This window comes from Rhea americana, unplaced genomic scaffold (genome assembly GCF_003343005.1).
Source record: "Rhea americana isolate MKP2758 unplaced genomic scaffold, rheAme1 scaffold_0, whole genome shotgun sequence".
NCBI classification, from domain to species: domain Eukaryota; kingdom Metazoa; phylum Chordata; class Aves; order Rheiformes; family Rheidae; genus Rhea; species Rhea americana.
The window spans coordinates 4,466,042-4,479,622 of NW_028185037.1; the positions used below are offsets into that span (position 1 = coordinate 4,466,042).

The following is a 13,581-nucleotide window of genomic DNA, read 5'->3' on the forward strand; positions in this document are numbered from 1 at the left end:
TTTTTTTTTTTTTTTTTTAAGTGTTTAAGAACATTTCTTCCTTTGTTTTGTTGGCTTTTTAAAAGATTGATGTGACACATGAAAATGCTGTAACATTGCAATGGCATGTTGTGTTCAGACATTTATACTGATACAAAAATAAAGCAGTTTAATCTCAGTGCAAACATATTGCTAATGTAGTAATTGCAATTAAGTTTTATGATCATATGTGACACCAATTCTCAATTATAATTATTAATTTTCACAGGTTTAAGTTAGACTTATAAACACACAGTTTCTGCTAAAAAAAAAGGCAAATTATTTTCTTCATAATTACGTTGAGATGGTATAAGTCTCGAGTTCAGCATAATTAAGACCACTTCAAATATCACTAGTTATAAAAAATTAACAACTATTATTGACAATGCATGGTTGAATTCAAACCATGTAGGCAATGCAGAAATTAACACAAAAAATGCTTTATTTATGTTTATCTTTATGCAATTAAATTACTTCTAATAAAATTAGCTCTAAACTGAAATTTATCATTTCATACTTGACAAAGAAATGAAAGCTCTGGACTTCCACTGAAAATGATGTCATTTTAACACTTTAGCTTTTCACTTCTAATTTCTATGTCCAAAGTCTGAGTAACTTACTGATATGCATGACGCCTGTAGTAGGCACAGGGAAAAGACATTTATAGCACAAAGGTATCTCTACAAATTAGGAAAGTTAGACAGCTGGGATTCCAGCATGCATTAGCATTTTCACAAAGTCTAAGCCTAAACCTAATTTCCTTTTTATAATCTGCTCAAGTTCTAATACGGAGATTTTAATCATGCAAATACAATACCTTAATCAAACATGACATTCTTTAACACAAAAAAAGCCAAACAAGCAAACAAAGAATTTAATCGGATAACTGCTATTCTGTCACACTGGATTTGAATTAAAACGTTTGGTAATGAATCAATGAAAACCAAGCACTTATCCACAGAGAGTTCTAAAAGATAATCTAACCATTCTCTAACTAGGTGTTGGTTACCTCACCACAGTGAATAATCCTAGAGTGTATTTAGATAAATAAACTATGTTAAAATCCAGCAATGAATTCCAGATCTTACCTTATGCAGTAGTAATTGCAGATTCAGAGGTAGGTGCAAGTTAAGTTTTTGTCTTATCACAAGCCATAACAGATTCTATAGAAACTATGTTGTTTTTTTTAAGCTGGTTGTGAGATTCAATCCTAAATAAGTTTTAATGTTATATGCTGCTCTAGAAAAAAGGAGAAATAACAAATGCTTGGTCAAATGGAAGATGAGAATATCTATCATTCATCAGTCAAGTGATCTCTTTCAGTCTTCCTAAAGTGGGGCTGAGAAAACTCCTTATAACTTAAAACCATTTTTTTTGAACTTGTCTTTCCAATATTTTTTTCAGTAGAATACTAGGTGTTCAGTATATTGACACTGTAATAAGAGCACTTACATCAGCACTTTATTGTTTGTATTAATCAGTATTCTCAGAATGTACATATCACTGTAGGGGAACACATCCCAGGTTATAGTCTCTCTGCACTTACCCAGCTCTAAGCATACCATTGAAAAAAACATTAATGGATTGTCAAGTCATGCATTAAAGGGGAATGCTGATTCTTTTATTCCAATTCTCAAGTGGGATAATTTATAACTGTTGAGCAATATGCCTTTGCTTACAGAAATCTTCCTTATAGTAAAGACCATTTTACTAAGTGCTCAAAGTATTACTGTATTACTATGGCAAATAAATGAAATCCTTGTTTCAAATAGAAGGATCCAAACGTGCATTGGGACCAAGAATCATTTTATACTAAGAGAGCTTTCTGCTTTTAGAAGTTAGATGAATCTCAAGATAAGATTTTGTGGAATTTGACACTCAAATGTAAAGCCACTCTGGCAGGCATTGTTTTTCCCAGAGAAATTCTGCTCTTTTAGCTGAGCAAGAGATGACAGRCAAGTCAATGTAAATTAGTCTTATTTTATGTTTATCTGGAAGCTATTCCAGTTGAGTAGAGATCAGTTGTAATAGCAGACCAATTGTTGTATTTTGAAAAGATGAAGCATTGTAGTAACAGTATCCTTTACCAAGCAATACAAGTGCAGCTTACTTGTATACAACAAAAATGTGGCTGCTAATGACTTTTGTTGTGAGGTTTGTTAGACTACATCTGTAATTCCATACATGACAGTTTCTAATGTCTCCCTTACGGTACCCCATCACCTCCTCCATCCCTGCTTTCAATCAGTTCACGTTTCTTCTTTTGTCTTATTGCCAAACATCGTGTAATGCCCAGTGCACCTCCTTTTAAAAATCGTACAAAATTGTCTCCAACCAGAGGACCTAGAGCAAAGAGGTTAGCTTCTTTAGTGCACTCGTAAGTATACGGATCAATCTCAATGGGATTCCCCTTGCATGTAATTGGTTGATTTGAGTGATGCCCTATGCCATATCCTTGGTCCTTCAGAAAGAAAAGATTTGGGTGAGAACCTATCAGAACTAAGGCTATAGAAAAGTTTAAGATTTTCTTCAGTCCAGAGGCACTCTGAAGAACACATTTCATTTCAGGYTTGAAGGAAAGTACATTGTGTTCTGGGAAACTAGTGTAAGCAGAATGTAGATTAGAATCTACAGTATGAGTACACATCATATGATAGACTTTGTGATATTCAGGATAAAGAGTTTTAGGTAACTGTTTGAAAATTAGACTTGTATCAGTAACTCTTCTACGAAACACGTGGATTACTGGGATGTTGTTGTTGTATGCACACAGTACTGCATCAGCTGCTGTAAGTCCAGCACCCACAATTAATACAGGGTCTGCTTTCCCACGTAATTTGCCTTTGCTTATAGCAGCTCCAAAGTCAGCCATGGAATGAAGCACAAAAGGAAAGTCTTCTCCCTCAACCTGTAGTCGGCCAGGAGAATCAAAGGTTCCAGTTGCAAGAGCCACATTCTCAGCAAAGAGGCAGAATGGCACATGAGAACCATCTGTTGCTCTCTGATAACCTCTGACTTCCCAGTTTCTCTTAATCAGTGATTTCTGTCCATCTTCCGTTTCCATCTGTAAATGCTGTGTTGAAATATTTTCATTTAGTTGACTTTCATCTTCATCATCCGTTCCTCGATAAAGTCTGGATACTGATGTTATGTAAACATTGTCTCTGAAATTCTTTTGGAGGCCCATGACTTTAACGTAGTGTTTATAATAACATGCTATTTCCTCTGGCATTACTCTGTCAGTCTTTATATTTCTAAAACAAAAATGAAAGGTTCTGGTTAATATTTAGACTATCCTGCTAGCTTCAACATTATACTTGACAAACTACATGACCAAATTTCATGGGATGATTCTGCCCAGTATCTTCAAACTCATTCAAGTTGTTTTATTTGCACTCCTGATTCCTGATGTACAAAACAAGATTTACAGTACTAAGACAGAAAAACTTTAAAATGCTAAAATAACAAGCAAAAAAAGCATAAAAATATTCTACAGTACCATAGCAGAATAACAGTTCTATCTTTATGGAAGGGTTTTACAAAGCCAGTTTAACCTCTCTACAGTCAACAACACAATACTAGCAAAAACTGTACTCAGTGAGGATACCTTTACTTAGGAAAAAATAATTAAATAGCATAGTAACTCTTAAGCGTCAACTTAGAAACTCTAAGTTTGCTACATTACTTGCCAAGTACAATAAAGAATACTTTACTCAAGACATCCCTTGAGTACAGCTAAATTCAGTAGGTGTCAAATTACGTAGTTCCATATCATAGAACTTTAAGTCCTACAGGAATTAAAAAGCAAATATTATATAGAATCTTAAAGGGAATATATAAATAGGATTTTGATGTCCGAGTATCTAATTWAAAAAAAAAAAACATATTCTTTCACTGGGATCCTGATATTACATCTATGTTTTTCTCACCATGTTTGCTGCCTTATTATTAAGAAAAAAAAAGCTGAAAAAGTTAGGAGGAAGACAAAAAGAAACATTAGTACTGAACATCAGGGTTGACACTGAATTATGTTTAAAAATATATTTACAAGAGGTCAGGCTACTCATAGATTAAAAAAAAAAAAAATCACAGAATAGCAATTGTAAATGTTCAGGTTCTTACTCTGAAAACCCTGGGAGATATTTGTTGAGGAGGATGATCATGACCTCTTACAAGAAAACATATGAAACTATATTTTACATGACTACAAGTTTTCAAGTACAACCAGTACTTTTAAATATGCTTGTTTAATTGTAGTAAAACAAGTTAGCATTTTTGGTTTTAGTATTGTTGAAATCTGAAATATAAACAAATTAGCTTCAGATAATAAGAAGCTTATAGGATTTAAGTTAATAAGGAGGCAAGATTACTGTGGTTATCTACGAAAGCGATTAAAGAACAAAGGTACAGTTTCTTTACTGCAAGCGTTGTCCTAAAACAAGCAACAGTCTGCTCTTAAACACATGCCCCCAAATTTAAGTCTATTCCTTTAATTCTTACCATGGATAGCTGAAAAACAATTTCCTTTAATTTTGCTAGAACAAAGTTAGGAATATTCTGAATTTAGAAGCTTACCTAGAGTGCCTGAATTTGTGTTATCACACAGGTCTTTGTATACTAATTGCATGCCTGAAGTTTGAGTGAGCTCATACAAGATAGTAATTTTATAATTTCTAATTTTATAGTCTCTGAGTTTGTACAATTTTTCTTCTCTAAAATTTGTTCAGGGAACTTACTACTAGAAAATAACATAGAGAAACACTGAATTATTGCCTTAAAATTAAAATCCATACACAAAATCATGTTAGATGCTGCAGCATTTGTCTTTGAAGCAAATGCTGAAATATACTGAATTTTATATATATATATATATATATATAAAGCTAGCATGCATAACAACTTAAGTAAATGCCCAAGTTAAAAGAGGAACTTGCAATAGTTTTGCAAATTTTAAATTCTTCCCTCAAGTCTGATCAAAACTGTTTATAGTAGCAGCACTTCTTTGTCCTGCTCAACGCAGTTCTCTGTGCAACTTCAATGGCTGCGTGTAAGCAAGGTATTGCCTTTGATGCATTCAAAATATATTATTCTGGCCAACCACTGTCCATTTTCTTCCCCCAAAATACACAGTGAAGAAACATTTTCAGTGCCATCAGGCAATTTAATAAACAAAGCAAGAGGCATTCCTGTAAACAGCGAGGCAGTTTTCCAGTTCTTAGAATAATGGTGTCTCGATTCTCATAGCAACCACCTATTTTTCAAATACGCTAAGTGATCTTTTTACCTGCGTTTGTTGGCTGCCCACTCTTTAAATGCGAGTCCAGGCAATTCCATCCAGTCTCCAAAACTGATTGTTAACATAGAGCCTTCCATAGACTATGATAAAAAACAAGATGTGTAACTAGATATATTTCAAATGGATATATTTATGTAAAACACGGAGAAACTGTTCACACTGTAATCATTTAGAGCAATACTAGAATATAACAATATGTGAACATTATACGAAGTGCTGAGGAAATAATTTTTCATATTATAGTTAGATACTATTTTAATAACTACATGATCTAATGAAGTTATTGGAGCAAAGTGGAACGTGAAGAGAGAACAAGAGAAAAGGGAAATAAAAGCAAGTTATTGAAAACTCCAAACAGATGTAAGAAAAGAGTGAAAACAATGAGATATGAACACTATGATTCAAGACAGTTTAACAATGCCTGGAAAATAATGGAGGGATAGGAGAAAGACTCACAGAAAATACACTTCATTATAACTCATTAAATTTAAACTAACAGAGAAAAAAAACATGCAAGACAGCAGTTATATTCACAAATCTCAGTTTAAAGGGCAATTTTTTTACCTTCCTTTTCTGCATCTCTAACATATTTGTGCTTTGGTAAATTGAACAGTTGGAACTGCAACAGCCATTAGTATCTAAACAACCAACCTTAGATAGCAATAAACCCCTAAAACTACAAAATGATAATGTTATCTTGTAAGTGACATGAAGAATTTACTCACATGCCAAGCACCACCAGGTGGTCCTTTACCAAGCACAATATGGGGAATATAATGATGTTGTTCTAGCTTCCAGTGCAAAATCGGTGGGTAATCATATCCAAAGTCAGCATCAGGGTGAAGCAACGTATCAAAAAGCACTGCAACTGGATTTGAAGAGCGTCCTTCCAGGCCTTCAGACAAATACTCTAGATCCTAAAGCATGAAAGAAGGTTCATGTTCTACAACTTTTACTACAGATGATATCATTCTGATATACAGAAGTTGAACTTCAATAAGAAGCAGAGAATTAGCTTAATCTGAAGTACAGATAAATATTTAATGTAGAGATACACGCAAAACCTTTTTTTGAAATAACTCATGATTCAATATTTCTACAATGTAATAACAAATACTTGAAGGGAATATAGAAGTCACGAGGCCAAAAGATAGTTTAGCCTCCCAAATTAGGAAAAAGCCAGGAAGAACATGAAGCGTCTGTAGCCAGCCCCCCCCCCCCCAAAAAAAAAAAAAAAAAAAAAAAAAAACACGAAGTCAACTTACTCTCCTGCCAATAAACAAGCTTTGCAACTTATGGTCAACATCCTATGCAAACAGTACAGTATTAAAACAAACAAACAAACAACTCTTACTTTTTCACTACAAATACAGATGTATGCTTCTGGTCCAAAAAAATTATAGTTCACACAGACAACAGAGTTAATAGTAACATTGTTAATGATCAGTCAGGAGTAGAGTGGGGCAAGCAGAAAATAGCAACATGGCAAACCAATGGAGAAGTGGGGGGAAAATAATGCAGGGGAAAAAAAACAGTGCAGGAGATTTAACTATTCAAACAGGACAGAAAAATCAGATGTAAGCAAGGATAACAAACAGCACAAGAGTCACTGGGACCACAACACAAATAGTGAAGGATGTATACTGCTCAGAAAAGAAAAACAGGTTCATCTCTAATGTTCCTGAAAATTGAGTCCTAGAAGACTTGTATCATTTAGGAATATTTTAAACTTGAAGTATGCATACTTCAAGTACATTAGTAGCATGTGTTCCTCAATCCTTAATTATAGTGCTCAAATATGGCACTATGTGAAAATCAAAATCTTTTTATCAGCTGCTCACTGAAAGACCAAGTGCTGCTATAGACAGTTCTGGCAAGTAATGAGGACAGGACAAAGGRCAGACTGTAAAAAACAGCCTTTGTCCAGTGACAGTGAATTGATTCCATTTAAATTAACAGAAGAACAAAATAACTTGAGTAACTTGTTAATACATTAGAAATATGACTGGATAAGTGCACTAGTTCTCCATGATGCAATACATATAATTTGGGGGATAAACAGTTCTTAAAATGCATTGATTTTCTCTGAAATATATAAACTTATTAACAGCTATTGAGGAAAGTTTATACTGCCCTTTATTTTATAGGTAGGAAAAATGAAGTCAAGAGATAAAGCTAGCTGCTAGAGGCCACAGTTACTGATTTTTATTGTTGTCTTAATTCTTTGTGGGTTAAGAAAGTTAAACCCTTTTTCTGTGTGTGGTGCTACTTTTTGTAAATTGCAAGAGCATCTTAAACAGGATCATAAAAGAAAGCCTGCTGTTTTATAATCTATTTTGTAGAAGGAATCTTATCTGAATAAGATGGCAACAAAAGCTTACCTGATCAACAATAGAAAGATGTCGAGCTTCTTCTAATTTAGTATGCAGAACGGGATTCGGATGTATAGCTTCCGGAGACAAATATGGCCTGTATCCAGACAGCAGGTAAGAAAGACAAATTCCTGATGGTCCATTTCCTATAAAAGAAAGAAGTCAATAAAAATGTAAGCAAGCTAAAGTTTATGTCACCAAATAAGCAACAACAAAATTATACATTAGCAGTACAGTGTGGTACCGTCCTTATTTAAAGAAGCTTATCTTTGCAGTAAAATAGTCTACCACTAGAAGTTCCTCCAAACAAACTCACCAGAGACTTTTTCAGGTAACAAGAAATTAGCTGAAAAGTATAGGTACAAACATACTATTAAAAAATACATAGGTTTTTTTGTTTATACTACCAATGAAATGCAACACATTGAATTTTTTATATGAATTTTGTTCCATGATGTAGACAGTCATAAATGTCATAAACAGTCATATGTATGACTTTGTTTCATAGYTGAGTATGCCAAATTCACTACTGTTGTATGAAAAGGACTCAGTGGATAAAACTTGGTCTACCTGTCAATCACTGATACCTGAATAGTTTTACCATCTTACARCTTTGTATTCTCACTTACACTGGGTACTGTAAAATACGGAATAAAAGACAACTAGGAGTATGTGTTATTTAGGTCTGACTACAAGATAAGAAGAAGAAATAAACAGATGAACAGAAACAAAGCTGAAGACAGTGCAAGTCAGAATGAGAAGCTATAGACTCAGCACAATAGACACGTAAAAGATGAGCAAGGACAAATACATACAGTAGATAAGTGCTAAAGTACAAGAAACTCATTTAAGACCATTTCATCATTAAGCATAACAGCAACAATATCAAACATCTTTCTATATCCTTGTTTTATATCATTTTATAATTTATTTATATGAATTATTGCAATTTTAATACACTATTTTTCAAATGTGCCCAAAAGATAGGACAAAATATTACCATACAGTAACACAAATATTAGGTAAATACTTCTATTCCTTTGACTACTACTAAACRAAGTAGGGGATCATATTTATAAATGAAAATTCTCAAGGTATTCAAGTAATGTTCATATCACAAAGTTAAATAGCATAGGTTAGGGAAAGCTAAGTCAATAAAAGTATGTGATAMATAACACAAACACGTGACTACGTACTGTTGTTTCTATAGCTCCCCAACCCCATTAACTGAATGAAAAGCACAGTGTTCTCTTAATGAGACACTATTCAGTATTTTGTCTTTGTTTCCCCTCTAAAGTGGCACGCACCCATGGTATTTACATGTTATTCAAATTCTGAGCTAAAAATGAAATCACTAGTTTCTTCCTGGTTTTCATATAGCCCTCAWGGTTAGGATGTTAGTTTTTCACTTCCTGCCCTTTCAACTCTCCTTTTGATGTCAGTGTTGACCCCTACACTGTCCCCCATAATTTTCCCACACACTATTTCCATCACTAGTTTCCAATCCTACTTGTCCAATGCCTGTGTCCTCCTCTTGCTTTTTTGATTTCCCAGTTCCTGCATTCCCCAGCAGTTTGCCCAGTCTCTATTTCTTATTCTCCTGTTCATTCTCAATCTCTCGCACATTGACCTCTTCCTCCTCCTCCACTGAATTACGCTCAACTSTGGTCCCAAGTACTAGTATATATATCACACAATGGTGCATGCAGAGGCTGGCCACAGGCACATGCTCAGGAAAGTCACGTGTGCTTACTGCAGATGAACTGAGACCGGCAAGTTGGGAGAAGTCTTCAATCAGCACGTTTTTCCAAAGGCCTAGAACCCAAACAATTACACGAGACTGCACTCTGATCGTATCTACGGTTCAATTCCCATGATTGAGTTAAACATTTAACTACTTTGGGCAGAATTATATCTTGTGCATAATTTAAAAAAACGATTTGTTTTACAAATGTGTATTTTTTTTCATATTGTGGTATAATGGAATTTGTGAGGAAGTCTGCAAAGGAGGRGAAAAAACAAATACCAGCTTACAAGAATCCTGCGCTATGGATCATTCTCACTGGATAAGCCCCAAAAGAACCATCTGGAAAACAAAAGCTGCCAACACAAAGGCTAGCAAGGGCCAGGGTTGTTTTAAGGTGAATTACCGAGTTCCCTAGCCATTCCCCTAGGACTACCAAGTCCCTGTTCTTCCAGCAGACTTAGTCCAGGGAAGAGAAATTCCCTCATAGAAATGCTCTCAATAACATGTAAGATAAAAGTTCTGCTGCAAAGTTTGCAATAAATTTTACTATTATTCTCTCACAGAATCCCTGGGGAGGAGGCAGGGAAATTAAATGAGAATTTTAAACCTGGAGAGTTTGCTCTTTTTGCTCTTTATTCACATGCAGTACTTCCTATAATGTTTCTCATCATGAGAGAGAGATTAGATACTACTATTATATACATTTTAGATCTGTAATCAATGTATTTCCAAACTCCATAACCTATTTCAAAAGTAGTTAACATTTTGTCCAAGTAGTGGAAGAAGCTTCTGATCAACAGTAACCTACAGCAGAATTACCTTTGCATTATGTGCCTAAATTTAAAGCAAATAACCAAAGACTTGTTATCTGGATGAAAATTTAAGACCATATTGTGTTTACCCAGTAACGATCAAAACTAGTGCAGGAGATGAAAATGTTTAGTACAGAACATCCTCTAGATTTAGAACTCCTGCATGAAATTTTCCATTTCCAACTCATCCAAATTCAATTTGTTTCTTCACAGTTTCTTGAGAGGAAACAGATACAGCAGCACAGCACAGAAMTTACTTCTTATCACTAAGTTACACAGTATTCTAGGCAGAGCAATCTATCTAAGTAAGAATCAAATCATAAATTAGACATCACACAGGTAAAAATGGAATGGTGAAGCTAAATGAAGGACAATATAAACTAACGTTCAACCACGAAGTCAACTCCTTACACATATGTGCCATCTTTCTCTAACTATTAAAATGGCACCATGAGAAAGTAGCACTGGGATATTAAAAGAAGTACATTTTAACATAACAAAATACAGCAAAATACTGCAAATCCCTGAGACACTTCAGATATAAAAGAAATGCTTGCAGGAGATCAAAACAATAGTACAGGGAGGGTAAGGTGGGCAAAGAACCTACTTTTGTGTTCTTCTATAATATTATATCATTTTAGGTCCTTTCTATGGCTTCTTCAGACAGCCAKGAATTAAGAGATAATAGGCTGTCAATGAAGAAAATCAATTTCAGATTTTTTTCTATTATATGTGAGAAAAAAACATTCAGACAATTTAGGTAATGTATTTGTTTTCCACTGGAGACAGTCAAGACAGTTGTGGTTGGTGTAAGCACACAGAAAACAGTTCTAGACAAAGTAAGTATTGAGCACAGGTATTTGCATAATGCATGTTTACAAAATTAAATACAAAATTAAGGATGAGTCATTACCATATGGCAAACCTATACCGAGACTGACAAAATGCCAGGAAATTGTTGCTGTTCAACTATGATGGAGAATTCACCGAATGATTCATGTCTGTCACATCCACATTAATGTATTACATGAGTGCTATTTTAGGGTATCACTGAATACAGCTTTGAGAACAGCCACTGCACAAATACCACTATTTCAAAGTAGCATAGGTTTACTGTGAACATAATACATGAAAACATCATTCTCTTAAATCTCTCTCTGCTTGCTCGCCGTTGGTTTGCTGTAGCCCCAATAGCTTTGGACCAGGCTACTGAAAGCCTCCTTTACTCAAGGCCTTTTCTTTGTGCTTTCATCAAGTCATGGCAATAAGGAGTTGGAACCTGCTGTTGCTGGGAAATCTTGGCCGAATACAAATCACCCTGGAGCTCCCAGCAAATGCTATCCACCTAAGAAGCCTGTTTCTTCTGCTATCCTGTCATTTGGAAAGATTTTACAATAACAAGCCTTTAACTATTTAATCAAGACTACAATTTATTAATTTGAACGAGCTGATTTGACGTGGATTCACTTTGGTACAGAAGAACAATATTCAGATGTTAGCAGCGGATGCAACAGAAAGAAAAGGAATTAATGAGTAATTTTAGCATCTAAGCAGTATACAACACACATTTTACTGTATACTTTCAACTGTCTCCATTGCCCACACAAATTTCTACCAGTGGAGCATCAACAACTTCCGTGCAACCTGATGTAAACATAACAGAATCATGCGAATCAAATCCTGTACGATCAATGCTACAACCAAAACAGTTCTGTTAAGACTCATTATTTGCTGCCAAATGCAGTTCAACTTCATCAAACCACGACTTTAATTCAAATACACTTCACCAGCAAGTCTTTTAACATAATTTAATGGTACTAGTTAACTATAAGTACTGTATCAATCTAATAAAATTATTCACTATGCAGATAGTTATTTAATTATAGATTACTTTATATAGTAGGTTTGTAAAGGCAATGACCTTTATGACCCAATGACCAAAATAATAATAATAATAAAAATAAGAAAAAAAATCACCTATTATTACTACAGGTAGAGTGAGAAGAGGGTCCCCAGGCAGAACAGTTTCTTCTATTAAAGGCATTCTTTTAATCTTGCTCCCAAGGCTGTCACCAAAATACTGGACAAAGGAATTCAAAAGTTGTCCTTCAGTTTCAGAGCTACTGTAGCTTCTAAAGAAGAAGGAAAGAGGGGATAAAACCAAAATGAAACAGTTGAATTATGATTGTAACAGCCCCTTCAAAAACAAAGGTGCTTATGATGCTTTACTTTAAAAGCTACAAAATTTGCAAAAAAAGAGTAAAACAGATATTCCTCATCCAAATTTACTCTTCAGCACAGCTTTTCTAACAGTAGTTAAAACAAACAAACAAACAAACAAACAAACAAACAAACAAACAAAAAACCCCTGTTTCCTCAAGAAAGTCTACAGAAGGATAACAAATGGACAGATGGCTCCTTGGAGATACAGGTCCCTTTCATTTCAGAGTATATAAAGCCAACAAAGTATAACCAACAACAAATACTATTTCGATCAACACCACAGAGTGGAATTTGTTTCTCACTGTCCTTATCAAAGCAGGAGGGATACACTGCCTGGCCAATTAACAATATTAAAACCAGCCAAAGGCTGACTGAGCAGCTAAGATACAACAGCAGCTATCTACATACCTTTCTACCTGCTGAGTAGTGTAGAGACTTTACAAAACTTCTGTTCAGGTAGAAGAAAGGTAGCCTAAGCAGGCAGCGGTGGGAAGATGGAAAAAAGTCCCTACAAAAGCTAGACATAACCTATTTTATCACTGTTAAGTGTTTACAAAAGGAACAGTCATCCATCAGTCAGGTCAGCTACTGCTCAATAGACCGTTTTCACAACCAGTAGACTACATAGATCTGTTAGCCTTCTCTGAAGCCTTTCCAGGTCATTAAAGAAGCACAATTTATCCATACAGTTAAAAAGGCAATGTCAAATTAAAAAAAAAAAGTCATTGGCACTTGTTTTTAGTAAGTCTTTGAAATAAAGACTTAATAATAACTTTTTAAATAAAAATGCCCCAATGGAGTATACTTATTTATTTCCTAAGAATCTGATTACCTTAAAGGTATTCTAATACTTCAAAATTTGTTTTCCATGTGGAACCTAAAAGCATAAGATGCAGCCAGTTCCCATGGCCTTCAAGAACCATGGTAACTGCCTAAACTCCCATAATACTCATAGTTCTACTACAAACCTCAAAAACCAAATCAAACAAAAAACTTTTCCTCAATAAGTAAGCTGAAAGTAAAATTAGAGACACAGCTATAGTAGACACAACAACGCTGGTACACRCTGTAACACAATCCTACTGGGATTGTTATTCCTTTGTTTAAAAAGCT

The 13,581-nt window shown here is 34.6% G+C and overlaps 1 protein-coding gene across 1 annotated transcript; it reads right to left on the reverse strand.

Annotated features, from left to right (window-relative positions):
• Nucleotides 1–442: 442 nt before the first annotated feature.
• OSGIN2 (oxidative stress induced growth inhibitor family member 2) lies at nucleotides 443–12,404 on the reverse strand. The gene is made up of 5 exons (XM_085307943.1): nucleotides 12,223–12,404; nucleotides 7,696–7,832; nucleotides 6,040–6,231; nucleotides 5,303–5,394; nucleotides 443–3,272 (listed from the first exon to the last, which is right to left on the reverse strand). Exons 1-5 carry the CDS (start codon nucleotides 12,287–12,289, stop codon nucleotides 2,225–2,227), a joined length of 1,536 nt encoding a protein of 511 aa, XP_085164069.1. The 5' UTR covers nucleotides 12,290–12,404; the 3' UTR covers nucleotides 443–2,224.
• Nucleotides 12,405–13,581: the final 1,177 nt, after the last annotated feature.